We start from the raw sequence: 26,867 nt of genomic DNA, 5'->3' as shown, positions 1-26,867 counted from the left end.
GCTATTATTAGGTGCAGTATCCTCATCTTAAATCCAGATGGGGAGCTAGAAAGGCGGGCAGGGCCAGGCCTGGCTGGAGGATGGCTGGGAATACTGCTGGAAGGCCCATTCGGGATTGGGCTCCACCCTGCCTGCCCTCCCTCGCCTGCAGCGGGTCCAAGCCGCCACGTCTACACTTGGCTCTGAGGTCTGCACGGAGCACTCCCTCCCACTGTGGCCGCCTCCTCTGGGAAGGTTTAGAGCATTTCCACAGCCTCAGCACTTTTCTTTCTGCCCCAAGGAGGCCGGGCCTGCATAGAAACTATAAACTGGACACTGCGTGTCTCTGGAGCCTGCAAAGAGGCCATGCACTCTCTTGTCTAGAGGTCTTAATGCCTCTGATGAGGCCTACTGGGTCCACCAAGGGTAAAGGGCCCACATAACTCGGTTCAAGTCCCAGCTCTACCACCAACATGTTGTGTCAACTTGGACAAGTGACTTACCCTCTCTGAGCCTCAGTTTATCTGTAAAATGGATATAATCTTAGCACCAACCTCCCCAGGGCTGCGGTGATGATTAAATGAGTAAATGGCACATAGTAGGCATTCAATATGTGCCAGTTACAGTACCTTCATGCTTGGACATGCCAGGCCCTGAGGGGAAAACAAGGGATGTGGGAAACTGGGGATCTGGGGTGCAGAGTGATGCCACCCCAAATTTGTGGCGTGACCTGAGCCTGACCCTTGCCTTCTCAGATTATCCATGAAAACCACAAGGTGGACAACTAGGACTTTGTGATGCCAAGATTCAGCTTCTGCGCACACAAGAAATATGACAGAGATCCCAAATGGCAGATGGCAGGGTACTTTGGTTAAGACCAAGGGTTCTAGGTTCAAATTTTGTGTGGGGTGCTGGCATGACTTGGTCTCACTGAGCCTGTCTCCTCATCTGTATAGTGATGATTCTACCTCACAGAACTCAAGCTGTGAGGGTCATGATAATAACAAAATTGCCACTCATGTATTATAAGGGTGATCTGGAGCTGGGCTCCAACCCATTGGACAGCAATTACATGGGGCCCCTGCCATGAACCTAGACCACGTCAGGCATCAGAAAAACCCCCGGAAGTCACAAGAGATCCAGGCTGGCCCATCCAGAACCCTCTCCTTTGTCCATGAGGCTGGTCTCCTGGTGTTCATCATAGTTTAGTGGGTGTCTCAGGACCCTTAAGGTCTCCTTCCTGGGGTCCACTTGCTTCCAAGTTTCCTTCACTGAAGAGTCACTCCCTTCCCATTCTTCAGCACCAGGGGCTGGACCTTCTTCTCATCCAAGGCCAGAAGTTTATCTGGCACTGTCACTCAGAGAACGTAGCAGATGGATGACAACATGGAGACAGCCTTGCCACACTGGTTTTCCAAATAGGTCCCCAGCCCCACTCCTGGGGCTGCTGGCCATGACCCTAGGAGCTTTCACTTCTGCCCAAGACAAGGAGAGTCACAGCCCATGTATCTGGTCAATCCCGACAAGAACCAGTTCTCCTCTAGAGACCCCATGCTCTTCTAGCCTCACCTACCTGACTTATCTCCAACGAAGTCTTCACAGTTCTACCTCCCTTCCTTTGCTCAGGCTGTCCCCGCTCCAGGCTGCCTTTCCGCATTCCCTCAGCATGCCAAACAGCAAGTGAGGGCTTTGTCCTCGACAACTTTTAGAATCTAGACACTGTCTCTCCCCCTACTCCCACTATGTTATGAGACCCCAACAGCAGGCCCAACTCGGACCCATCTCTAACCTTTCCATCCCTCCCAGTGCTCAGCAGCCTCTGGACTCCCTCATAGGCCCAAAGTCTTGGCCTTGGCTGGCCTCACAGCCACTTGTGAGCACATCCCAAAAGGGTGGTTTCCCTGATAGTCTTGGAGGGAGAGGGCTTAATGAGCTCAAGCCACAATTCCCCCATTGTGCACATGAGGAAACTGAGGTTCCAAGAGGACCAAAATTTGGCCTGAGGTGGAGCCAGGGCTAAGATCCCTTACCCCTCTTTCATCCCAACCCCAGGCCTGGGCTTTTTCTGCAGGATCCTGGCTGGGGGAGGGGAAGCAGGGTGATTCAGGGATCTGGCACTGCCAGCTTGGTACAATATTTATTCTCAGACTCAGGCACTGGAGCAAAATATTACCCTTGGCCCCTGAGCTGTTCCAGCTGCTCCCCACTCTGCCAAATCAGGGTTGGACCTGGAGGAATCTGGACCCTTCCTATTATAGCGCCTAGCCTCAGGAGGACCTGAAGTGAGCCAATCCAATCCATTCCCCTTCTTTTACAGATGGACAGACCCAGGCCTCTCTGGTGTCATCAAGATCTGTTCACCCTGCTCATCTGTCATTCAGGGGGCTTCACAGATGGGACCACCCCTACCTCCATTTCCTGCTCCATCCACACCCTATCTCTCCTCCTTTTCCCATTTACAAACCTCTCAGCCTCTACTCACACTGTTCTTCTGCCACAAATGCCCTTCCATGCCTTTCCTCCTCTTTTCTGTGGGGGTGAATTTCTTTTCACTCTTCCTCAAGGATCAGTTCGCATATCACCACCTTCGAGGAATCTTCCAGGATTTCCTCCATCCTAGAGGCAGCAAGGTAGAGTAGTCCTGTCAGATTCCAAAGGGGCTTTGACATGGGCAAAATCCCACTCAGGTTCGAAAGCCATTACCAGCCCCAGGTGCCTTCACCTTCCAGAGCTTCAGCTTCCTCCTCTATAGAATCCCAGTAATACTTACCTTGCACAGTGGTCAACTTGCAATAGGACAAACTGTGTGTCTGACATTCAATGGGTGCTCAATAAACGGCCAGGACCCACCTCACGGAATGTTTACGCACTCCTGGGCTATGGCTGGAAGCTCCCCGCAGCGCAAGGGGTTGCCCTTTGATCTTTGCGTGGTTACCACCACTACCACTATCCCGCCCCGCCTCCTGCTAGGAGGAAAGGTAAGAGGTAGGCAAATAGGAAGATCCCAGCCCTGAGGGCTTGCGGCGGGGAGGGACCCACGTATCTCTTGGGTACAGCCAAGAACTCTTCAGCGAGTGTGCGACACGTCAAATCGGTATGCAGAGACTCACCTGAGCGGTTCCGCCTGAGGGAGCGGAGCTAGAATGAAGCAGGCCATTCATTGGCGCCGGGAGCCGCCACTCAGACAGGTCAGGTCCTAAGCATCCCAGGAGGCCTAGGTGTGCCCCTCCCCAACCGGTTGTTCCAAGGACGCGCGAAGTTTGAAGCTGGAGCGACTTGACCTTGGGGGTAGCTGATTCTCGTTCTAAAGAATAAGATGGCCTCTAGGTCTTATAAAGAGGTACTAGGTGGGCCTGCCCGGAAGAAGGGGACCTCGAAATACAGCCTCCAAATTGGGCTGTTTGCTCCTCCTCCCGTGTGACTTTCTGTGCCTTGATTTCCCATATGTAAAATGGGACCACCTCTTATGGATGTAGGAATGAAATGATACCTTTAAAAGAGTCTCAGAGTGTATACTGGCCCTCTCTCTAGTTGGGGGTAAGGTGAGGGAATAGGTGGGTGGCCACAGAGAATATGGACGGTGGGGCTGAGGGGCTTTGCTGGGAGCAACAGGCTGAAACCACTTCCCCACAACCCATCATAGTGGTTAAAAGTACAGATTCTGGACTCAAAAGGTGCTGGTATGAATCACAGTTCCACTACCTATCAGCTGTTATCCTTAACTGTAAAATGGGACAGTAACCCTGGGCTCAAATGGTCGTTATAAGAATTATATGCCTGCTACTTGGCAAGTACAAAATAAATGAGTTGATATTATTTTTATTTAACAGACAGGACTCCAGAACCCACCTCCCAGGCTCCAACTCCCTTTGGTCTCCATAGAGACCTGTGTGTAGGAGGCTCCCGGCCTCAAGCAGGAAAGATGGAGTGTCTTTCCCCTGTAGGTCTGAGCTATTTGGCTAATTCCTTGCGTTGCCTTGGTCATGGTGGCTCTCTCTGGGCCTCAATTTCCTCCATTTGTTGAATGAAAGTCTGGACTCCGTATTCCCATTTTAGGACTCCAGCGCTCCAAGAGGCTGACCCTGAGGGGCTTGGAAGGGAGAAGCATGACAGATGGGGGCAATGTTTGTGCAAAGGTGTGTCGGCTGAGGAACGGGTGCTGGGTGACTGATGCAGCTCCATCTGAGATGGTCCTTGAGATGCTCCAACATAGGGGTCAAGGTAGTCTCTGCTCTGAGGTGGCACCGACCAAGTGCGCCCGAAAGCAGCCTGGGAACGACCGCCAAAACCGCCACTGAGGCGAAGAGGGGGCGGAGTCGGGGGAGGGGACATGGTCTCATGAACAAAGAGGAGGGCGGAGAGGGGCTATCCGGAAGACTCTGCAACTCCGACGATCCCGGGCCACTTACCCGGGCTTTGGGCGCCCTCCTGGACTTTGGTGCAAATCTGCGTCCTCCTGCCGACGCCCACCCGAACAGCCAAGGACACTGAAGCAGTAGTCCCAGGACTACAATCCCCTACAACTCAGGTCCGCGAGGGGCGAGGCCGTCAAATTGAATTTTCCCAATGGGACACGAGAGTGGGCGGGACCCTCCCGGGGATTGGCTGGCGTGGCGGTGAGGGGTGGGGTCGGTGGGGCTGCTGGCGCGGCTGGACGGGCGGTGCTTCCAGAATCCCGGGGACGGTTGCTGAGACAGTCTGGGATCCCTGTCACCGCGCCTTCTTCCTGACCACTCGTAGTCCTGTCGGATTCCAAGCGACCTAACCTGAGCCTACGCGCGACGGCGGGCCATACTGAGAGGTGGGTGTGTGGGCCTCCGGGCGGCACCAGAACCTTAGACGGGTCGGGGAGTGGAACCCGGATATCTGGGCAAGGATTCTAGGATTCGTAGACTTGGTAGCCCCCACTCATCCACGAGGGCTCTAAACCATGGGATAAGGTTCTGAGTCCTGGAGGTTCCACAACCCCCAGGGGTTCTAGTATGTTGGGGCGGATACCCTGGGGAAGTTCCCATATTCCTCTTGAGGCCTCCCACAATCTCGGGGAAACCAAGACTGTGACAGGGAGCCATGAGACGAGTGAGGCAGCGGCGGGAATGTGTGGGGGAAAAGAAACTTCCTACCGTCCGCTGGAGGTTTTAGATTATGGATTGGGGACCCTTGCCCCTCAGAAGACATGGAGGAACTCAGTGACCACAAAACCTAAGTTGGGTGATTGTTGAGTTACACTCTTAGGGGTGTTTCCCCAACGCAGGTAGATCAGAAGCAAGAACCCCTACAGAGGGAGGTTGGGAAGTTAACATCTGTCTGGGACTACAGGGATGGGAAAAGCAAGCAGCAACTTCGACAGGCAGGGTCCAATGAAACCCAACTGTTTGAATTAGGATTCCCCCAGACCCATTCACCAGACTGGGTGACTCAACAAGTGATTGTTCCGGGGAGGGGAAAGGGATGACTGAGGGATGAATCGACAAGAACAGGGTAATCTGGAGCCATTTCAGTCACCATATATTAATTGAACACTTATGGCATGTCAGGCTGTGGGCCCTCGAATTCCAGAAAGACATTAGAGCTGCAGAAGGAAGGAAAGAGCTGCACTGAGAGCCTGGGCCAGGTTTTAGGGGGCCATTTTGATGGGTACTAATGGGGCAAGAGGGACTCTCCTGAGCCCCTGGGGGGCACTTTTAAAGGGGGCTTCAGAAGCCAGAGGTGGCCAAGATTTTGATTAAATCCATCTCTGCCCTCTAGGTCTTTGGGATCCTCCTTCCCCCTGTGACAAATCTCTGATCCTCTCCAATCCTGTTTGCCTAAGTCCACAGGTTGGATGGGTCAGCTTCTGAAGGCCCTTCCAGCTGGGGAATTGAATCCTCAATGCGTGAACTGGCAAAAGGAGCTGGGTGCCTGGACACCTTGCTTCATGGGGTCAGGGCACTTGGCATCAAGGGGAAGGCAGAAAGGGGAGGAGTGGAGAGGGGTGTGTACAGAGGGCTGTTCTCAAGAATTGGAAGACTGGGTATTAACCTCCAAGACTTAAATCACCTGGGGGAATGAGAGTGGCAGTGGCTTCAAGGACTTTGATATGGGCTCAGCCTAAAGCCAAACACTGAGCTTTCAGGGTGGATGGGGCTGGGCTGGCCCTCCAGGATAGGTGGGTGGGGCAAGAAGCTGTGGAGTCTGATGGGCACCCCCTGGTGGTGAGCACAGCTTGGGTGGGCCTTGCTGGGGCCCAGCTTCTCAATCCAGGTTCCTACCCTCCCTATTTGAGGCTTAGGGCGAGGGCCCAATTTAGGCCACACAGCAGTCTTGCAGTTGAGTTGTCTGGGCTAGAACCAAGGACTCTTGGTTTGTATTCCACTACATTACCCTAGAGTAGAGGGCAACTCCCAGCCAGGAACCACATCACAGGTAGCAAAGATGGGACATCAATGAATGACCATGGGTTAGAGGGGGAAACTGAGACACAGAGCCCAAGTGCCAGTGGTTTCTAGAGGCCTCAGCTGGCCTGACTCATGTCTGTCCCCTGCAGAATTCCTTGAGCTGGTATTAGGTGCCACGAGCACTGGGGATCTCACCAGGAGGGGACCGACGGAGCTAGAGGCCAGGGAGATGGCGGACGAGGCCTTAGCTGGTCTGGACGAGGGAGCCCTGCGGAAGCTGGTAAGTAGCCCCATCACCCCCACTGTAAGGACAGGCAAGCCAGGCCAGAGAGGCAGGGCCTTCTAGGCCACCTCTCAGCTGACAAGAGGAGGTAATGGGGGAGGGGACAGGAGGAAGGCTTAGGGCAACAGGGCTAGGCCTGTTCTGCATGGCTGATGCAGAGGCCCCAGTGGCATATGCCTGTCCATTCTGGGTGCTAAGTTCTGGTCCTTCCCAACCCCCCACTGCCACCACCTGTTTAAACAGTAACTGCTAAAATCTCACGCATGTGCAGCTGCAGGTGTGGGGAGACTAGATGTGCCTCTCCCAAGCAACAGGATGGGCAGTGCCCACCCCTGGGGGCTGGCCCAATGATTAAATAATACCAGGCACAGCAGGGTGAAGGCTGGATGCTGGGCATACCATCTCACAAAATGATCACAGCACCTCCGAGAGCCAGGAGGACACTGTGCCTCAGATAGGTGAAATCACCTGCCCAAGGGCCCCCAGCTAAGAATTGTGTGCCAGGATCCAAACAAACTCCAGAGGGGGCCATGGAGAACCAAGAGTCCTGAGTAAGTCAAGGCCAGAAGAGCCCTCATAAACTCTGTGACTTATAGTCTGTTTTCCATTCTGAGCCTGTTTCTTTACCTGTAAAATGAGAGGGGAGATGTGTGTGAACCTAATATTTAGGTCCTAGAGTTAGCATGGAGATGGAATGAGGCATGGACCCAGATCTTGAGGTGGAAGGGCAGGCCCACTCTATTCCCTTTCCCCAGCTTCTTCTTGAGTGCCCTATCTAACACTTAGTCCCCCACCCCGCTAGCATGTACAAAGCAGCTAAGGGCAACACCACAGGACAGGCAAGGGCAGGGAGCAGCTGAACTAGATGAAGGACCAGAGCCCCAGCTCCTGACCCTTGTCCAGGGGAAAGAATTAAAAATTTACCTTCCCTAGGAGAAGACAAGTGAAACACCCCACCCCCTCACCATTCCTCCAGAAGCAGGAGCTGGAACCAACCAGCACAGACCAGCCCAGTCACTGGGCAGTGCGCAGCCACTGCCATGACCTACCAACAAGGCACTAGGCCTGTATGTCCTTAGACCAGCACCTTAGACTCTCTGAATGTCTGCCTCTGCCATAACTGGCCATGTGCAGCCTGGAGGGGATGGGTTGGGTTTCTAAAGGTCAGCTCGACCTCTGCTCAGTAAGTCAAAATCCTAACAGGTAACAAACAGAAGCAGAGTGTTCCAGAGAGAAAGCCAGGTCTCCATGCATGCCCATCTCTAGGGATTCCCTCTGAGGCTCATGGTTCTCCAGCCACCACCCTCAACCCAACGAAGGATTTGGGCTCTAGGAGAGTGTTTTCAGAGAAGCCTAAGCCGTAATTGTAGTCTGCCCACCCCCGCCCCGCTCCCTGGGAAAGGATTAATAAGACCCCGCCTCTCATCCCGGGACCGTAAAGCTGCACGAGGTCCTTCCCATCCTGGCCCGGCTCCTCCGCCACCTGGTCCCGGCCATTACTTGGCCCAGGCACTGCCAAGAGTCTTGTCCTGCGTGCGGGCCGGTCTCGTGGCAGAAATGGGGGCGTCCCAAGCCAGGCTCCTCCCCGTGGGGCCGGGCCTTATAAGGAAAAGCTGACCCGCGCCCCACCGTCGCGCGGATTCGGGGATCCGGGTAGCCGCTTCCGGCCTCGGCTCTTGCACATTCCTGAGGACAGGCGGGGGCTGTGTGGGATGGGGCACCTGGGGACATGCACGCCGCGTGGCTCTTCGCCTCCGTTCCAGGTTCAAGTCAGGGTTCGAACTCTGACACTCTCTAGCTGGGCGACCTTCTAAAGCTGCTTCAGTTCTATGAACCTCGATTTCCTCTCTGTAGCCCGGGGCTTCCGGTCTGGCACCCCCAGCCCCCCATAGGCGCCTAGCGTGGGGCTGCATCGGCGAGGCCTTGGAAGGGTCGGCGGTTCCAAAGCCCGCGGGCCTTCAGCGCCCCCTGGCGAGGCCTCGCTCCACTATCAGCTGGTCTCCTTTACTTAACTGGAGGAGCTGGGACTTAGCGTTGTGTTGGTGGGGAGACTGAGGCCCAGAGAGACGCCAGTGCCTGTGAGATGCCCCCAGCAACAAGAACAGAAAGTAACCGGAGGCCCGGCCCTTAGGAGGCGGAAGCGCCCTCTTTCCTCCCGAGAGAATTTCACTGGTCAGTTTCGGAAACCGCCCCATCCCTTTCCCCTTCCCCCTGGTGGACAATGGCTCTTTGTACTTCCTTCCCTCCCTCCCACAGCCCCCTCCACATATTGCGGTGGGACCTGATAGGGCAGGGAACACAGGATACACAGCAGGGACACTGTGGGCGAATCTTTGCCTCCATGCCCAAGAGAAGGGTCATGGTGGAGGGTGACCAGTGGAATGAGATTGTCCATCCCCCAGCCCTACCCCACCCACTTTGGGGAGAATCAGTGGCTCCCATTTTTCAGATGGGGACACTTAGGCTCCCATGGGTTTTGAGGTGGCCAAGTTCCCACATCAGGGTTTTTCCAGGGATAAAGACCCCATCTCTCAAGCCCAGGGCATTGGGAAAGGTGACCCAGAAGACAAAGAGCTAGTTACTACATGTCTGAGCCTCCTCTTTACCTCTACACAGAGAGGGCTGGGCCAGCTGTCCCCTCAGGCCCACTATCTCCTAGTGTATCACAGAGAGCTCTGGGCCTGAGGCAAGGCTAGGACTAGGAGGTGGGAAAGTAAGCCTCATTCTCCCTGCCTCGGCTATAATAGGCCCTTACACCTTTTATAGGTATTTCTTGTCCAGGCTAGATGGGGTCCCCAGCACAGTGCCAAGGTTCTTGAGGTACCCACCGATGTAGACAGACCCCAGCAACAGAGCTATCCTCAGCCCAGGACAGACCCTGGAATCAGAGAGACCTGATTCAAATCTAGGCTTGGGTCATTTGACTGTGAGCAAATCCCTTCTCTTCCCTGAGCCTGTTTTCTTATCTGTCAAATGGGAGTAATAAAGTCACAGAGTTCCTATGACGTTAGGACAAATGGGAGGCTTAGTACAGGATCTGGCATACAGATTCTCAGTAAATGTTACTGATGCCTCCATATCTTGTACTCATTTGCCCTGGCCTCTCCCTCCTCCTGAGTAGCTGGAATAAATAGGAGGGTGATGCTTACTGAAGTCACAGCTATGTAGTGGGGCCAGGGGGTGATACCCAAGTCACTGCCCTCATCCCCACCCACTGACCTGAGGTGGGGGTCATTGTCCCAATCTGGAAAATGAGCAAACCAAGACACAGGGAGATTAAGGACATGCTTCTGACCACCTAATCAGGTCTAGACTAGACCCTCCCATAACTCCTCAGGAATGTGGAGCCTGAAGGGACCTGAAAAGACTCTGTCCTCCAGGGCTCTCTCTACTCTCTTCAGACTAGGACAAGTGAACTCATGGTGGATTTGGGACAGCCCACACTCCCTGTTGAAACCTATCCCCCACCCGCTACCTGGCTCCCTCACGGAGCAGGAAGGAATGAAGGGGAGGAGGCTAACAAGGAAGGGGCCCTACCCCTAAATGATTTGGGAGGTGGGGCTCAGACCCACACCAGAGGCTTATCTCCGCCATTATTTTCCTAGGGTCCCTGGGGAAGTCCTCTCTCCCATGAGCCAGAGGGGTGCCGTGGGGGTGGAGGTGTAGGGGGAGCAACAGGATTGGCTGATTCAGCCCAAAGAAGGTTCTCTTTCCTCAACCTGGTTAAACCAGCCACCCCGAGGGGCTAAGAAGTCTGCGGGAGCACGCATACTCCATGAATACCCATGGTGAACCTTAGTGTAGCCACCTTATCCATCTGGGGGGTTAGCTCTCCCACCCTGGGCCCTGGTTCCTTCACCCTTTTGATGGTGGCTAGGGCTAGGCCAGTGCAAGGGAAACAATAACCCCCAGCCAGGAGGGGAGCTAGGACTCTTGAGCACCCGCCCTGGCCTCAGTTTTTCCATATATCCAATGCGTGTGAGACTGCCAACCCCCAGCAGGGCTGTGGTGCTTTGGGACTAGACCATGGGAGTCTCCCTTGCTCACAGGGTGGCCTCCAGCTGCCTGCATCACCCTTCCCTCTCCAGGCACACTGTTAGAGCTCCATAGGATGGCCTCCCTTCTCCTCCTCCCATGATTCCCTGGCTCTCAGAGGTTTGATGAAGGGCTCAGAGAGGCAGGAGCCAAATCAAAGCAAGGAGTGCCTGGCTGGGCATTTGGCACCTGGCACTGGTTGGCACTTGGTGGCTGCCCAATCTGTGAACCACGGTGGACTATCCAGAAGCCCTGTCTGCATGAGCTGGGTCTCCCCCGAGACTCTGGGTGGGTGGGCGGGCAGGCACATGACGGCATGAGGGCAGGGGGAGTGGAGACAGACCACTCATTGTGCCACAGGCTGAGCTGTGGGCAGCTGGTCCCCGCCCTCTGCCACTGGCAGCCAAAATGACCTGCCCACCTACCCCGCAGTTGGAGGCCACAGCAGATCTGGCAGAGCGGCGGCGCATCCGCTCTGCCATCCGGGAGTTGCAGCGGCAGGAGCTGGAGCGAGAAGAGGAGGCCCTGGCATCCAAGCGCTTCCGTGCTGAGCGGCAGGACAACAAGGAGAACTGGCTGCAGTGAGTGTGGGGTAGAGGGGTGGACATGGCAGGTGAGGGGAGTATTGCCAGGGCTCAGCTCACGTTGTGCAGACAGGAAAAAGCACAGGTGTGTCTGCTGCCCACTTGGGTGTGCAAATGACAGTACAGGCACGTGTTTGGAATGCACAGGGATGTTTGCGGGCACAGACCACATGCCACTTGTGGTGTCCTGGCCGCACCCGTGTGGACAGCATGTCTGAGAGTGTGCTGTTAGTGCTCACATCCATGAGTATGCATGGACCACTGTGTAGCCAGAGGGTGCGCACAGGTACATGCCCCTCTGCTAAGGTTCTGGGTACCCTGTCCTGGCCCCTGCCCTCAGTCCACATCTGTGACCCGGCCATGGCAGTGGGGATTATAGGTATGATGTCCCTGCAGCTCACAGCAACGGGAGGCCGAGCAGCAGGCTGCTCTGGCACGGCTGGCGGGGCAGCTGGAGTCCATGAGTGATGTGGAGGAGCTGACCTCACTGGTGAGGCCCAGGCCAGGGCAGGGGATGGGGGAAGGGCAGGTGAAGACCTACACTCCACAGCCCAATACCCGTGGCCTGCCTCTCACCCACAGCTGCGTGGTGCTGGTGAGTATGAGGAACGCAAGCTGATCCGGGCCGCCATCCGCCGTGTACGGGCCCAGGAGATTGAGGGTATGTGCCCAGCCCTGGCCCCATCCCTGCCCATGTTGCCCATAGTACCTCCCAGCCACTCACTTGACACTTTTCCCTTCCCTTTCAGCTGCCGCCTTGGCTGGAAAGTTGTGCAGTGGGCATCCTAACAGTGGCTCAAGAGAGGACAGCAAGGGGCGGGGAGCACACAGGCTGGAACGGTATGAGGTAAGAGGTGTGGACAAGGTGAAAGGGTGGCCCAGTGTCCTCTGCCCATGGATGCCAGCAGCACAGAGTACCTGTTTTTGCTAGACTGGTATTTTACTAAGAAGGGCCTCCCCAGCTGTATTTGGGGGACACTTGGGCTCTATCTCAGGCCTCTGCCCACTCTCCCAAGCAACCTCTGGCCACATGTCCCCCACTTCAGAGTTATCTATACCTAGGCCTTCCCCTCAAAGCCAGCCTGTCTATACTGCACCCAGGTTCCTGTCCATCTCCCATCACCACCCTCGTTGAGCTCCCTGCTGGCCTCCCCACCTCCATGCCTACCTTCCACCTCCACACCACCGTCAAGTCTCCACTCAGCAGATGGGGATCTCTCTGAAATGCAAATCCAACCCTGGTACCTCCCCAGCTAAAACCCATCCTGCAGCTGCCTCTCGCCCTCCAGAGAGCCCACATCCTTACCTTGGCTTACGAGGCCTGTGTGTCAGGCCCAGCTGAGTTGTGGAGCACTGTTCATAGAGTAGACTCTGCTCTCCAAGGCGTGTGGATGAAAGGTCAGGCTGTGCAGGTCCCCTAAGCGGCCAGCAGAGGCCGCTGGGTCCCTGGCAGGACACCCACCCTCCCTGCAAGGATCAGTGTCCTCTGCTCTAGGGATCTATTAAGTTTGGGAGTCCCCAGCAGGTCTCCTGCTGTCCCCAGCCTCTGGCATTAGGATCTGGTCCCCTCTGAACTGTCCTTGACTAGGTGGTACCAAAAGCTTAGGAAGTGAGCCTCAGAGACTACCCATGGCACGCCAGTGCCCATGATTGTACAGGTGTGCCCATGGGAAGCCATGCCCAGCCTCTCTGCTTTGCATGCCCTGCCCTGAGCACCTGCCAGCCTGGAGAGCCTTGGCCAAATCCTGAGTACCCCACAGGTGCTGGAGCCAGAGAGACAAGAGCAGCAGACAGAGGTCCCAGAGCCGACCCCAACCCCTGAGGTCACCAGTCGGGATGTGACCACAGTGACGTTCCTGCTGCAGGCTCCACCTGAGGGCACATCCAGTTCACCTGCCTCACCTAACAGTTCACCCACCACTGCTTCTCCTGAGCCTCCACTGGAGTCTGCCAAGGCCCAGTGCCCTGCTTCCGAGGCTCTGGGCAGCCCTAAGTCACCCCCTAGCCCACCCAGGGCTACCAGCCCTGAGCCCCAAGAGCCTCCATCATCCCCCAGCACTGAAGGGCCAGAGGTCAACAAGGTGAGTCTGGATGATGGGGAGGGATACCAGGCAGATGAGCTCCTTGATCTAGGAGTCAAGCCCTGCCCATGCCATGTCTCCCCTGCAGCTCCTGCCTGGCCCCATAGAGCCCCCTGCTGCCCAAGACCCCACCAGAGGTCCCTCCAACACAAAGAGAACAGGTGAGAGTCCCAGCAAGGGTAGCTACAGGCATCTGCCTTCCCTTCCCCTGGCCTCCCTTTCCCTTCCTGGAAAATGGGATCTTGTGCCTAGAGAGTTCTAGCCTGCTCAGGTCCAGTCAGTCCCTGACACTCCTCCCACTGCCCCTGAGGTGTCCCCCCCCCACCCCCCCAACTATGGCCAGAGGCCTCCCTGCAGCCTTGAAAGGCAACAGGCCTCAGGCACATTCTTTTCCCCAATAAGGGAGTGCGCCCATCTCCCAGCTGGAGCTGTGGGCAGTGCTGGACAGGGGGGGTGTCCCCCATCCCCACTGGCAGGGAGGATACGGGCACCCTTCCTCCAGCCCAAGCCTAGTGCCAGCCCCCAAGAGTGTCCAAGCCATCCTGGGGTCAGTGCAAGAGGGAAAAGGGGGGCCTGTAAGAGATGCAACTAAGTGGGGAGGCCCGGTGCTATAGGAGGTACAGGATGGGCTGGGGAGGCTAAGGAGGTTGGGGTGCAGGAAGGGGTTGGAGGCTGAGAAAGTGTGGAGGAAAGGACTATGAAAGGACCATTCTCCTTTCTCTTCCCCCACATGGCTGCTACCGCCTCCCCATACTGCCAGACCTAGCTGGACTCCGTCCCTGCCAACGCTCCCTGTCCGTGCTCAGCCCCCGCCAGCCGGCCCAGAACCAAGGTATTGCCTATTTCCACTACCCAAGCTCCGGGCAGTCCCTGTCCCACCTAGCTACTGACAGCCCTCCTGTCCTTTCTAGAGCCCAACCCCCTTGCCAGTGGACCGTCCCCTTTCCAGCGGGCTTGCTCCGTCCGGGACCGCGTGCGCAAGTTCACATCCGATTCTCCTATGGCTGCTGGGCTCCAGGATGGCCCACCCCGGGCAACCCTAGGTCCCTCGACCCCTGCAAGGCTTTTGGGCCCCTCTCAAGTCAGCACCACCCCTGCCTCCTCCTCCAGCCGCTCTTCCTCACGGGGCCCCAGTGATACCTCCTCCCAGTTCAACAAGGAGCAGCAAAGAACAGCCCGGCCCCTGGCCCAGCTTCAGAGCTGCCCCCGGGAGGAGGGCCCCAGGGGGCGGGGCTTGGCTGCCAGGCCCCTTGAAAACGGAGCAGGGGGGCGCGAAGCCGGCTCAGAGGAGCCCAGTGCCCTGCTGCCCGTGGCTGTCGGCACTGCCGAGCCAGGGGCCAGTATGAAGACCACATTTACCATCGAGATCAAGGATGGCCGTGGCCAGACCCCCACAGGCCGGGTGCTGCTGCCCACAGGCAACCAGAGGGCAGGTAGGCCTCCCCACTGCTGGAGATGAGTACGTGCAGCTACCCAGCTCTGCACATAAGACAGGTGCTGCGGCCAGAGCTCAGGGTGTCTCTGAAGGGTGTGCTGGGAGCGTGGGGCATCATCAGCTTTGGCTGGCATTGTCCTCACCCCACCTAATCTTGACAGTAGCTTTTCTCCCCTTCCAGAACTGACGCTGGGGCTGCGGGCACCCCCAACCCTTAGCACCAGCAGTGGGGCCAAGAGCACCATCACCCATATCAGCGGCCCTGGGACACCAGCCCGGCTGGGCAGTGTCACTCATATCACCCGCTTCAGCCATGCCTCCCCTGGTGGCCGAGGAGGCTGCAGCATTAAGGTGAGCCCCTTCTCACCCCACCAGCCTTACCATCCACCTCCTATAGACTGCTTCAGGGTGTAGAGCTGGCCGGGTTCCTCTACTCCACTCCTTCCCCATTGCATACATGGAGAAACTGAGGTCCAAAGAGAGGAGGTGGCTGGCTGCCCACAGTCTTCAGCCAGTGAGTTGGTGGAAGAGCCTAAGGCCAGACCCTAGCTCATCAGCCACTAGACATATCAGAAACTTACTCTGTTTTGGCCTTAAGCTTCCCACATGCTGATCTCTGATCTTTCCTCCAAAATTGGTTGGTTCATTCCTAATGAACAGATGGGAAAACTGAGGCTCAGAGAGAGTAGTAAGAGCTTTTACCCCTCTTCCTGTGGCAGCCCCAGCACCCCTGCTCCTACCCTGCACTGGACCTCAGCCCTGAGGTACAAAGCTGATCATCTGTTCATCCAAGATCAGCCTGGCCCATTAGAAAATTGGAGATTAGCATCTGTGTCAACATCTCGTGGGGGAGGGTATGCTGGGCAGAAGCACTGATGGGGACATACAGGCAGCAGGGCACCAGTCAGGCTGAGGCAGTAGCCTAACAGGTGGCACGGGAACTGAATATACTGCATCCTTCCAATATTCATTCCCGAGTCTGGGATCGGCTGGCTGGGAGCTCAGCCAGGGAAGGGATCCCCAGCAGGCTGCCCGGCTGCCCAGGTGATGCCCTCTGTGCTGCACCAGGAACTGAATGGGACTTTGGCCAAGGTGAGATGGCTAAAGCCAGCTTTAGGCCTTCTCAGGGGTGACAGGGAGAGGATGGGGGCAAGAAAGCACCCTTCCCCCCACAGAGCAAGACCTAACGGCTCTCTGCCAGGAGAGTGAGGAGAGGTAGCTAAGGCCCTTGAGGTGAGCAGAAAGTGTTACAGTGAGTTCTTGGTCTGAAAGCATCAACTCACCTCAGTTTCCCCATCTAGAACCAAGAGGAAGCAGATAATGTGCCTATAATGCATTTGTTCAAAGTCAGTGGTTGGATTCAAGCACCCTAGACAGGCCAGAGGACATTTATCTCAGGGACGAGACACTTGTCGCAGTAGATTGCTCAATGTCCCGCCTCCCTGTGCCTCAATTTCCCCCATCTGTTCAAGGCTTTATAAAATAACATGGCCTGAGGCCAAAGGAGTGCAGGCCCAAGAATCTGGCAGACTGGCTCTTCACAGCTAATGCACATGGTGGCCTAGGCAGGCCCATTCCTTGCTCCCTGCCTCAGTTTCCTGACCCGTGAGGCATGGGGCCCTGGCCTCAGTAATCCTCCCAAACCCTTGCTGTGCTGCAGGGTCTGTGATCTCTGCAGGGCCAGGGCCAGGCCTGGCGGTCTGCCTGCTACCCCTCCCCCACAACCCCTCCACAAGGAGCCCAGAATAGGTTTCTATTTGGGCTGCAGCCCCAGCTGGCGGGTGGCTGACTGGGAGGCCAGCAAGGGCGGGGCAGGCCCACTGCCCTTGCCTTCGCCCTCAGGCCAGCTGCAGAGACTCTGACACTACCAGCCAGAGGCAGCAGTCCCTACCACTGTCCCCATCGTCACCCCACCATAGAGCCCCCACCAGCACCATGCCGGGAGTACCAGGGCCTGAGTCTGAGCTAGCTGCAGCCCTTGAGGAGCGACTGGGCCGGGCATTGGAGGAGTTGCGGGCAGTGGCTGAGGCAGGCCGGGCAGCAGTGACCCAGGCAGCTGAGTCAGCTGCCTTGACCATGGAGCCAGTGGCCCGGGCAACTGAAGAGCTGCGGGCGGAGACAGCAGCACTGAGCCGGCGGCTGGATGCACTAGGCAGGCAGGTGGAGATGCTGAGCCTGCGGCTGGGGGTCCCATTTGTGCCCGACCTTGAGCCTGAGCTGGAGCCTAGTGAGCTGCTCCTGGCAGCTGCCGACCCCGAGGCCCTCTTCCAGGCAGCCGAGGATGCTGGGACCCCCATAGCCCACCCACCTGCCTTCAGCACCCGCCGCCGCTCCTCTGCTGGCCTTGCCCACAGCAGCAGTCTCGTAAGTCCCTATGGTCTGGGGGGAGGGGGTTGTTCTGAGCCAGGCTCTGCCTCTGCTGAGTAACCTTAGGTGTGCCACCACCATCTCTGAGCCTCAGTTTATCTATCTGTACAGGGCCTGGGGTGCTAATACTCCAAGACTGAGATCAGAGGGTGCCAGGCTCCTGGCCCTGAGGCACGCGTGGCGGCTGCCCTGGCAGCTTCTGGCCAGGGCCCAGCCCCCATCCCTACCCCCATCCCCTGCCCCAGCCAGGCTGAGCCTCCCTGAAGCAGCTGCCGCCTCGGCTCTCCTTACCCTTGCAGCAGACAGAGAGGCCCTGCCAGGAGGGGAGGGGCCGTGATAGTTGGGCCGGGGGCTTGTCTACAAGTGGCTAAGGAGATACCTTGGGAGGGGTGGGGGGCTAGATTGGGGCTGGAGGCCCCTTAGAGGGTAATTCCTAGTGGAATGTAGGGGATAGGAGTGAGTTTCAAAGAGGACTTGGTTCTGGGCAGCCCCAGTCAGACACCTGGTCAGGAGCCTATGGGTCCTTACCCAGCCTCCTGGGTGTGTGTATTGGAGGAAGGCCTTGTGCTGCCTGGGCAGTGGTCCAGGAGGGCCCAGGCCTTAGGAGCTGGCAGGACAGAACACAGCCTGCCTCGGAGGGGGCTGGAAATGAAGCAATAGAAAGAACTCAGGTTCAGGAGTTATGGTACCTTCAGCTCAGAGTCAGGGCTGCATCATACTTGTAGAACTGTAGGCAATTATTCAGCTTCCTTAATCCTCAGTTTTCCATTCTGTTAGATAGGAACAGTAAAATCCTCAGTGCTCATACAGTGCTTACTAATGAATAGCAGTCACCATTATTGCCACTATTAGTTGTGTTAACACAATCCTGGGTACATGGGAAACCCACAAGGCTCTCAGTGCCTCTTCCCTGAGCCTGACACCGCATGGCCATCCTTGGGTAGGCAGTCTGGCTAGTTAGTGGTTATTTCCAAGGCTGTGCCAGCAACCCCAGGGTCTGGTACCCTGTCCACTGGGGGCATGGTTGTCTTCATTTAGATCCCTGCTTAAAGTCCATGCCTTCTTCTCATCCCACAGATGGAACCAGAGCTAGCAGAGCCCCCATCTGCAACAGTGGAAGTGGCCAATGGTGCTGAGCAGACCCGAGTGGACAAAGCACCAGAGAGGCGGAGCCCGCTGAGTGCCGAGGAGCTGATGGCCATCGAAGATGAGGGCATCCTGGACAAGATGGTATAGCCAGATCTAGTGTGGAGGGGGTTGTCAGGGTCAGGGACGAGCAGACACCAGGTGGGCAATAACAGGTGCTCTATCTACAGCTGGATCAGACAACAGACTTCGAGGAGCGGAAGCTCATTCGGGCTGCACTACGTGAGCTCAGACAAAGGAAGAGAGGTAGAGAGCCAGTTGCCCCACCCTAAATCTAGCTGCTCCATCCCACTGCTGCTCCCCTCATTCTGGGGTCCATTTACAGACTTACCAGCTCAGTAACTGCCCTAGCCAGCTTCTCCTTCTCTAGACTCAGCTACTCCCTTGCCTCCTTCTCCTTGGACCCAGCTATTCCCTTCCCTAGCTGCTTCTCTCCTCTAGCCACCCAAATTACTATTTCCCAACCATTACTATTTCTCTTCTCCTTCCTAGACTGAGTTACTCTCTCTCCCAGCTACTCCTCCTTGGATCCAATTGCTTCTCCAAGTCCTGTCGACTACTTTCAGATACTCATTCTTCCATTCTTTGAGGTCCATTGATGATCACCTCAGTCTCTGCCCCACCCGGCTTCTCCTTCCCTGGACATAGCTATTTCCTCTGTGAACCCAGCTATTCTCTCCTTCAGATTCTAGATTCATTTGCTCCTCCAGATATCTCAATTGCTCTCTAAATCTAGCTGCGTCCTCCAGAGCCCACTGATGGCTACCCCGGCTGTGTCTCCACCCACCTACTTTAGGCTCAGTTATCCCCTTTGCTATCTTCTTTCCCAACTACTCTTTCCCTGGATCAAATTGCCTCTCAGGTACCTCCAACGTATCTCTCCCCAGATCTAGATATTTCTTCTAGCTGCTCTTCTCCCCTCCAAGACCCATTTGAAGGCCCCCTCAACCACTGCCCTCACTCAACTTCTTCTTCCTTAGACTTGGCTACTCTGTCCCTAGATCTAAATACTCCCTCCACTCGGCTGCTCATTTCCTTAGAAACTCCTTTTTTGAATCCAAATGTTCCCATTTTGAGTTCAGCTATTCCAGATTCCCTAGTTTCTTCTTGAGTCCATCACCACCACCCCTGACTCCGTGCCAAGTTATGGCTATCCCCTCATCCCCAGCTACTCCTTGAGAAGCCCTTCTACCCTTTGTCTTCAGTATGTCTAACAAGTTGCCCTCCACCCCATCTTGTGTGCCCTGTGCGCCCGTGTATATGTGCTGTGTGGGTAATGGGTGGCCCTCTCCGGGCATGCATGGGGCATCCCCTGCCCAGACCAGCGAGACAAGGAACGGGAACGGCGGCTGCAAGAGGCACGGGCCCGGCCAAGAGAGGGCCGTGGCAACATGGCCACCGAGACCACCACAAGGCACAGCCAGCAGGCAGCCGACGGCTCAGTTGTCAGCACTGTCACCAAGACTGAGCGGCTCGTCCACTCCAGTAAGGGACTAAGCAGGCTCAGGGTGGGGACATGTCCACCACACTGGCCCTCATGCTTCTCACACCCTTCATCTCATCCCTTGCTCCTCCAGATGATGGCACACGGACGGCCCGCACCACTACAGTGGAATCGAGTTTCGTGAGGCGCTCCGAGAGTAAGGCTGCCTGGCGTCGCCCTGTGCCTACCTGCCTGCCTGCCTCCTCAGGCTCTTCCTCGAACTCTCTCTCCATACTTTCATCTGTGTGTCTCTCTGTCCAGTCGTCACATTCTGTTCTCTGCGTGCGGCTACCACCATCCCTCCCACAGCCTCCACCCCATTTCCTGATGTCCAGCCCAGGCCTTCACCCTGCTCCTCTTCCCCTTTCTTACAGATGGTGGTGGCAGCACCATGGTGCAAACCAAGACCTTCTCCTCCTCATCGTCCAAGAAGATGGGCAGGTGAGCACAGGTACCCACCCCTATACCACAGAGGAATCAGTGCCACAGAGGACCTCACTGCACACCATTCTACAGAGAGGTTTAGACTGAGGTACTGGGAGGTAATAGGCATACAGCCAGGGAGGAGCAGACCACTCCTACTCGCCTTGTGATCTCACCTAATCCTCAACCATACCATGAGGAAGGCCAGAGATTCCGGGTCTCACAGCTCCGAGTGGCAACGGTCGTACTGAACACTTAGAGAGGCTTATCTGCCGCACTGAGCTGCCCGGTGGCACTACCACTTCCCGATGTCTGCAGACCACATCCCACTTCACAGAGCACCTTTATACCTTGGACTCATGAGGGAGGGGTACACCCCTCTATGTTACAGAGATGTCAGGGCTAGTAGAAAGCAGGGACAGGATCAGAATTCAGGCTGGGAACCAGAGGGGTCCAAGGACTCTGAGAGAGACCTGCATTCAAGTTCCTTTGCTTCTCCCTATGCCATCTGAAATCTGAGGACAGAGACCTCAGTTTCCCCATCGTTAGAGTGGATAAGGATCTCTCCATCTTCTTGTGAAGTTTTAAATGGCACAGAGGAAAAGAACAATAGACATGAGCTAATATTTTTATTACTATTACTATTATTATGCTGATCATCATTATTAGTTCATAGTATCCAAAATATGAACTCACCTATGACTTGACAATACAATGAGCTTTCTCAGAGAACTTCTCAGGAGTCAAGTCTGTTGAAAAGAGCTTGGCTCCCATCTTCTTTTCATTTAAGCTTTACCGTACTCCTCTGTAAAATGGGTATGATGAGGAAGCCTCCCTTGGTGGCTGGCATTGCTAGAGGAGATACTGCAAGGCCGTGGAGTGTGACAAGACCCTTCCTTTGGCAAGTGGGGTTTGAGGTTCAGGAGCAGCCTAACAGTTGCCTCCCTATCCCCCAGTATCTTCGACCGTGAGGACGAGGCCAGCCCGCGAGCCGGCAGCCTGGCAGCGCTGGAGAAACGCCAGGCAGAGAAGAAGAAAGAGCTGATGAAGTCGCAGAGCCTGCCCAAGACCTCAGCCTCGCAAGCACGCAAGGCCATGATTGAGAAGCTAGAAAAGGAGGGCACTGTGGGGTAAGCTGCAGCAGGTGGAGCAGGGCCAGAAATAGAAAGGGCACAGCTGGAGCTGTGGTGGGTGGAGCCTGAAGGTCAGGGAAAGCTGAGCAGAGGTTCACTGAGTGGGCCAACCTATAGTGTTGTGACTTGGCTTCTCATAACACTCCCTACAGCAGCCCTGGCGGACCCCGCCCAGCCGTGCAGCGCTCCACTAGCTTTGGAGTCCCCAACGCCAACAGCATAAAGCAAATGTTACTGGATTGGTGCCGAGCCAAGACACGTGGCTACGAGGTGAGCTCTTATGAGGCCAGACAGCCGGCAGTCCCCCCAGACTGCAGCTCCACACCTCCCTCTTGGCAGAACTCTTTCTCATCCCCATGTACCCTTCACAGCCACTATGCATGGCAGGGAAGATGGAAAGCCCTCTAATGAGATGAGGAAACAGGCTCAAAGAGGACATAACATGCCCTAGATTCCAGAATAAGTGATTACGTGGCAGGGCCTAATGAGGGCCCCTTGGATGGTGGGCACAGTTCACAGCCAGAGCCCACCCTTGGCGTCCCCTCCTCATTGATCTGGGGGATACTGGGTAAATTTCCATAAGTAAGAGAAGGAGTGATGGAGGTATGGCCATGGCCTTAGCTAGGTGGTGCTGGGCCTCTTGGTTGCTCTGTCCCTGTAAGTAGCAGACTTGGGAGTTGACAGACTAAGTTGGAGGAGGCTCATGTTCCTATTGCTCACCTGCTGTGCAACCTTGGGCAAGCTACCGGGCCTCTCTTAGCCCAGTTGCCCTGAAATGCCAAAATGCTGGAGGGCAGAAGGCATAGGGGAACTGACCAGTCTTCCCACCACCAATAGCATGTGGACATCCAGAACTTCTCCTCGAGTTGGAGTGATGGGATGGCCTTCTGTGCCCTGGTGCACAACTTCTTCCCCGAGGCCTTTGACTATGGGCAGCTTAGCCCACAGAACCGGCGACAGAACTTCGAGGTGGCCTTCTCATCTGCCGAGTAAGTGAGGTCCCCAGCCCTGCTGGTGTCAGCTGGGCATCTGGGGCTGGGCATCTGGGTCAGGCCCAGCTGCCCAAAGCCCCCGGGAGCTGGCCAGCTGCACTGTCAGACAGTGGCTGAGACCCCCTTCCCCAGAAAGCCCCTGTCCTCCTCCATCCTGCCCACCTGATGCTGAGTGTGCCAGGTGCCCGCCGGAACGAAGGAGCCACAGGCCCGCCTACAGCCCAGGCCAAGGCCCACCAGGTGGCCCTGTCCATATCCCCTCCATCCTCCCTCTGTTCCCCTCTCCCTCTCTCTCCCTTTCTCTGTCCCACTCTCCTCCCACTATCACCAGAGCTTCCTGCTCCCACGGGATCCCGGCTGGAGATTCCAAAAGGAGGCTCCTGGCCCGGGCACCGTGCCCGCCCAGCCTATATAGGTGTTGCCAGAGGCTTATATAGGACATCAGCAAGCCTTCCACTTTGGAATCATTGCCCCGTCTGCTCACCTCACCCTCAGCACCCTCTTTCTTCATCTATCTTTCTTTTCTGTCTTTCTCTTCCTGGTCCTCCCAGATTTCTTCCTCTCCTTCCTCCCTCCACCTCCTCTCACGCCTCCCTCACCCCCCCTCCCTGGGGCACAGCCCTCCTTTCCAACCTGGGCGCCAACGCCATTGCCCCCCACCCCGCGTTCCCGCTTGCCCCAAGAGTTCTCTGCACCTGTGACTGGTCTGGCCCCCCACCCTTGTCTGCATTGCACACCATTAGTGATGGGTAGTGAGCGGCACGTCCACAATGGGGAGGGGGCATGCGGGAGGCTGGCAGACTGCAGCACTGAGAACGTAACTGAACTCATGTCTCTGTGTGTGTGTATGTGTGTGTCTCTCTGTTCTCCCCTCTCTCTTCTCTGCCTCTTTCCCCCTCTTCCCCGCCCGGGCCCCACCTCCCTGCCCCTTCCCGGCCCCCTCCCCTCCCCAGGACCCATGCGGACTGCCCGCAGCTCCTGGATACAGAGGACATGGTGCGGCTTCGAGAGCCTGACTGGAAGTGCGTGTACACGTACATCCAGGAGTTCTACCGCTGTCTGGTCCAGAAGGGGCTGGTAAAAACCAAAAAGTCCTAACCCCTGCTCGGGGCCCCACGGTGAGAAATGACTGCCTCACATGCCAGAATCTGCTCAGCGGGGCACAGAGAGAGGCCTGGGAGGTGGGTGGGGGAAGCAGGAAGAGAGCCAGAAGGAGTCAGAGTTGGCCCTGTCTTCTGGCAATTCAGGGCCTAGTAGGCAAGGCCATTCTCTTAAATGATGACCCAGGTGAGCAGGACCGAGATGAAGGAAGCCCAGGAGGGACCCTAGGGAAGGCACCTGACCCAGCCTTCAGACCCAGGACAAAAGTGCAAACTAAGCTTGGATCTGAACGACAAAGTTCAGGCTAAAGGAGGGAGAGCGAGTCCCAGGCAGAGGGATGAGCCTGTGCCCAGGGCTAGGGGTTGAGACATGGAGAGTTTGGCACCCCCAGGAACAGAAAGAAGTTTAATCTGTGTGTGAGAAGGAGACAAGGGCCTCAGTCAGGGGTTTGAACTTCCTCCTGAGGATAACAAGAATCATAAAAGGTTTCCAAACAAAAGAGGAATGTACGTAGTCTGGTTAGCATTCTAGGACAATCTTTGGATGAGGGATGGGGAGCAAGAGGGTGGACTAGATAGCTTGAGAAGCTTAATAAGAAGTAAAAGGAGAGGCTTCCTGATGGATCCAGTTGAGGAGAGAGAAGGAGGGTCAAGGAAACCTCCCAGGCCTCAAGTTCGGGCACTGAGGAATTGGTGGTACTATGCTCCAAAATGGGGAGCTCAGGAGCAGGGCCAGTTTTAACAGGAAGATGTTTCTGGTTGGGGTCCTGGATCCTCAAGCCAGCTGTAGTATTTCCTCTCTAGTCACTTCACCTCAGGGCCACAGTACAGAATTCAGATCCTGAGCTAACTGCCCATTCCAGACAAGCAGCTCAGAGGAGGAGAGGTGGGCTCAGTGTCCTAGAGGGGTTAGGTCAGAGCTGGGGCCAGAAACTGGAACTCTAGACCCCCACACTTAGTGATGCTTTTCTTCGCCCTATTACTTTTCCCACCCATTTTGTAGAGAAGAAAAGATAGAGTCCCAGAGGGAACAAGGGGATTGACCTTAGTAACATGAGTCAGAGACAGAGCTAGAGGTGCATTCAGATGCCCCTCAGGGCCTGGAGCCATTGTAGGGAGCAGCCCACATGCGCACACATATACTCAGAGAAGCTGTGCAGGTGAGGGGAGGATGGGCTTAGTGCTGTCTCCAGGTCATATATGGACTTAGGAGCTGCTGCCCAGCAGGCTGGCCTGGAGGGAGCGGGCCCAACCCGGCCCTGATCCAGTTGGAAAGTGTGACTCAGCTGTGCTGTTGCTCGAATTGCATGGTGTTTGGCCTGTCACTGGGACAGCTGGATCCCTGAGCCGTGAGCCCCAGAGTAAACAATGGCTTTATAAGGTTTCCAGGGAAGACACCAGGATTGGGAGGGAGTTCCACATTGGGGGAGGGAGGCTGGGATCCCTGGGGAGATATCCACAGCTGGAAGAAGCTGCAGAGAGAGGCTGCCTCACCACCATAGTACAGCTGGGAAAACAAGCCCAGGCAGGCAGAGATGACCCCAAGGGCACATAGCACATCAGCAACAGAGTCAGGAACCCCTCAGCCATCTTAAGTGCTTCCAAGGTCTCAAATGAGGCAAAGAATAACTATACCATTGCCTTAAAGATGGGGAAACTGAGTCACGAAACAGGGCAGGAATGTAGCTAGCATTCACAGCTGGTCAGGGATAGATCCTGGACTGAAACAGAGGTCTCCTTTCTCTCAGGCTTCTTCCCTGAAGGAGTCCAATGAGCTGGGAGTATGCCCCAGCCCTACCATGGTCCTAGGTTTGACCTTGAAGGCAGGTCAATATGGGAGGTAGTTCTGGGTCCTTAGGTGTCTTAGGAACAGGAGCAATTCCTGACCTTATGCCTTCCCTGCCAAAGGAAACATACCATACAACACTGACTGAGTGCTTACTATATGCCACACGTGGAAGATAAGAGGGAGCAAGGCAGAAGAGTTCTTGCTCTGAGAAAGGAGGGGAAATGGAACCAGGGAGCTAAATCAAGCTTGAGAGCTCTGGAACTGTCAGTTGCTTAGTAGCCCACTCACCCCAGAGTGGGGAAAGGGCTCCTGCAGTAGGAAAGAGGGTGCTCCAGGCAGGTACCAACACCCAAGGCTGGAGGCCTGGGCTCCATCAGGCCCAGCTCTGGACATAATAAGCTGTGAGGCTTGAAACAAATGATCCCTCTGCTCTATGACTCAGTTTCCCTATCTGTAAAGTACATCTAGCACTCTGGAGGATAGACAGAAGGGTAGTCCTGCCCCTGAGCATGATGTAGATGGTCCCATCTGTATTGACTGGGACCCTCATCTGCCTCCCCTGCTCCACCCAAGAAGGATAATAAGGGTTAAAGAGCTGCCCCTTACCCCCACCCCCACACAGCCACACACCTCCCTGGCCATTTGACAAAGCAGGGTTGTCCCCTGGACAAGGACAGGGATTGGACGGGGGCGGGGGGGGGGGTAGCGGGGCGCAGAGCTCTCAACAGAAAGTACCAGACTAGAGAGCTAGCAGATAATCTGGGGCCCAGAAGGTCACTGGGGCAGGTCCTGACTGCACAGAAGATTTGCTGGAGGTAAGACCGGGCCCTGAGGTGCAGTGGCCCAACTGAGAGGCTTGTGCCAGCTGGAGTGTGCCATTAAGGGTGAACAGGTGATGGCCCTCCAGAGAAGCGGGTGGAGTCTGGAGTCGGGACCTGCCCAGGGCCAGGGATAGAGACCGGCACCCTGCCCTGACAGCTCTCCCTCCATCTCCACCTCCACCTGCCTGGCCTTGCTCCTCACAATTGTGCCTCCAGGCTTGGATGGATGGAGCTTGGGGCTTCCTGCCTTTCTGGAAGACTTCCCACTGCCACCACCACCTCCCTTTAGTTGATCCAGAGTGTGGAATTTATGGAAGACCAGCAGGCTTCGTCAGTGAAAAGACCTCCAGGTAGAGGGTCGCCACGAGAGGCGGGGTCGGCGCTGACAACCACCCTCGTGCCCCCTCCCCGCAGGATGCTGGTGGACTGCGTGCCCCTGGTGGAGGTGGAGGACATGATGATCATGGGCAAGAAGCCGGACCCCAAGTGCGTCTTCACCTATGTGCAGTCGCTGTACAACCATCTGCGGCGCCACGAGCTGCGCCTGCGCGGCAAGAATGTCTAGACTCCCCGCCCGCACCGCCTGCTCGCCGCAAGCTGCTCGCACCATCTAGGCACGCTCCTCGCCCACCGCTGCCCTGTCTGTCGCGACACCCTCCCTCGCAAACACACAGCGTTTTGATAAATTATTGGTTTTCAACGACCCTGATTCCTCTGCCTCTCTTCGGGGGGGGTTGAATGGAAGGCAATTCTGCAATGTATGCCCAGGTCTCCCCTCCGACAGCCAGGAAGTTGGGTATCCGGTGGTATTGGAGAGGGGGCTCCTATTCTCCACCTGC

The 26,867-nt window shown here is 56.2% G+C and overlaps 1 protein-coding gene and 1 long non-coding RNA gene across 3 annotated transcripts; one reads left to right on the top strand and one right to left on the bottom strand.

The window, feature by feature from the left end:
• Window positions 1-3,782: 3,782 nt before the first annotated feature.
• On the bottom strand, window positions 3,783-4,571 carry LOC111747449. The gene is made up of 2 exons (XR_002783533.1): window positions 4,389-4,571; window positions 3,783-4,069 (listed from the first exon to the last, which is right to left on the bottom strand). It is a non-coding gene; the product is annotated as an uncharacterized LOC111747449 (long non-coding RNA).
• A 79-nt stretch (window positions 4,572-4,650) lies between these two features.
• Window positions 4,651-26,732, top strand: SMTN (smoothelin). 2 transcript variants are annotated; one of them, XM_023538433.1, is made up of 21 exons: window positions 4,651-4,780; window positions 6,506-6,636; window positions 11,107-11,255; window positions 11,655-11,748; window positions 11,841-11,919; window positions 12,008-12,105; window positions 13,019-13,339; window positions 13,428-13,500; window positions 14,100-14,171; window positions 14,251-14,772; window positions 14,956-15,125; window positions 18,219-18,371; window positions 18,458-18,533; window positions 19,608-19,772; window positions 19,865-19,927; window positions 20,145-20,211; window positions 21,150-21,323; window positions 21,482-21,596; window positions 22,164-22,315; window positions 23,272-23,436; window positions 26,443-26,732. In XM_023538433.1, exons 2-20 carry the CDS (start codon window positions 6,586-6,588, stop codon window positions 23,414-23,416), a joined length of 2,739 nt encoding a protein of 912 aa, XP_023394201.1. In that variant the 5' UTR covers window positions 4,651-4,780; window positions 6,506-6,585; the 3' UTR covers window positions 23,417-23,436; window positions 26,443-26,732. The 2 variants fall into 2 exon arrangements, with proteins under 2 accessions (XP_023394201.1, XP_011371596.1); XM_011373294.2 differs by having other exon boundaries at window positions 21,479-21,596.
• The last annotated feature ends 135 nt before the right edge of the window (window positions 26,733-26,867 follow it).

This window comes from Pteropus vampyrus, unplaced genomic scaffold, assembly GCF_000151845.1.
Source record: "Pteropus vampyrus isolate Shadow unplaced genomic scaffold, Pvam_2.0 Scaffold223, whole genome shotgun sequence".
Classification (NCBI taxonomy): domain Eukaryota; kingdom Metazoa; phylum Chordata; class Mammalia; order Chiroptera; family Pteropodidae; genus Pteropus; species Pteropus vampyrus.
This window is presented reverse-complemented; position numbering and strand designations above follow the sequence as displayed.

What these genes read in the sequence shown, in the direction of transcription:
- SMTN (XM_011373294.2), top strand. Translation starts at nt 6,586, where the DNA reads ATGGCGGACGAGGCCTTAGCTGGTCTGGACGAGGGAGCCCTGCGGAAG. An exon ending in ACGGGCCCAGGAGATTGAGG is followed by an intron (nt 11,920 to 12,007) that starts GTATGTGCCCAG and finishes CTTCCCTTTCAG; the next exon opens with CTGCCGCCTTGGCTGGAAAG. An exon ending in GTGGCCTTCTCATCTGCCGA is followed by an intron (nt 22,316 to 23,271) that starts GTAAGTGAGGTC and finishes TCCCCTCCCCAG; the next exon opens with GACCCATGCGGACTGCCCGC.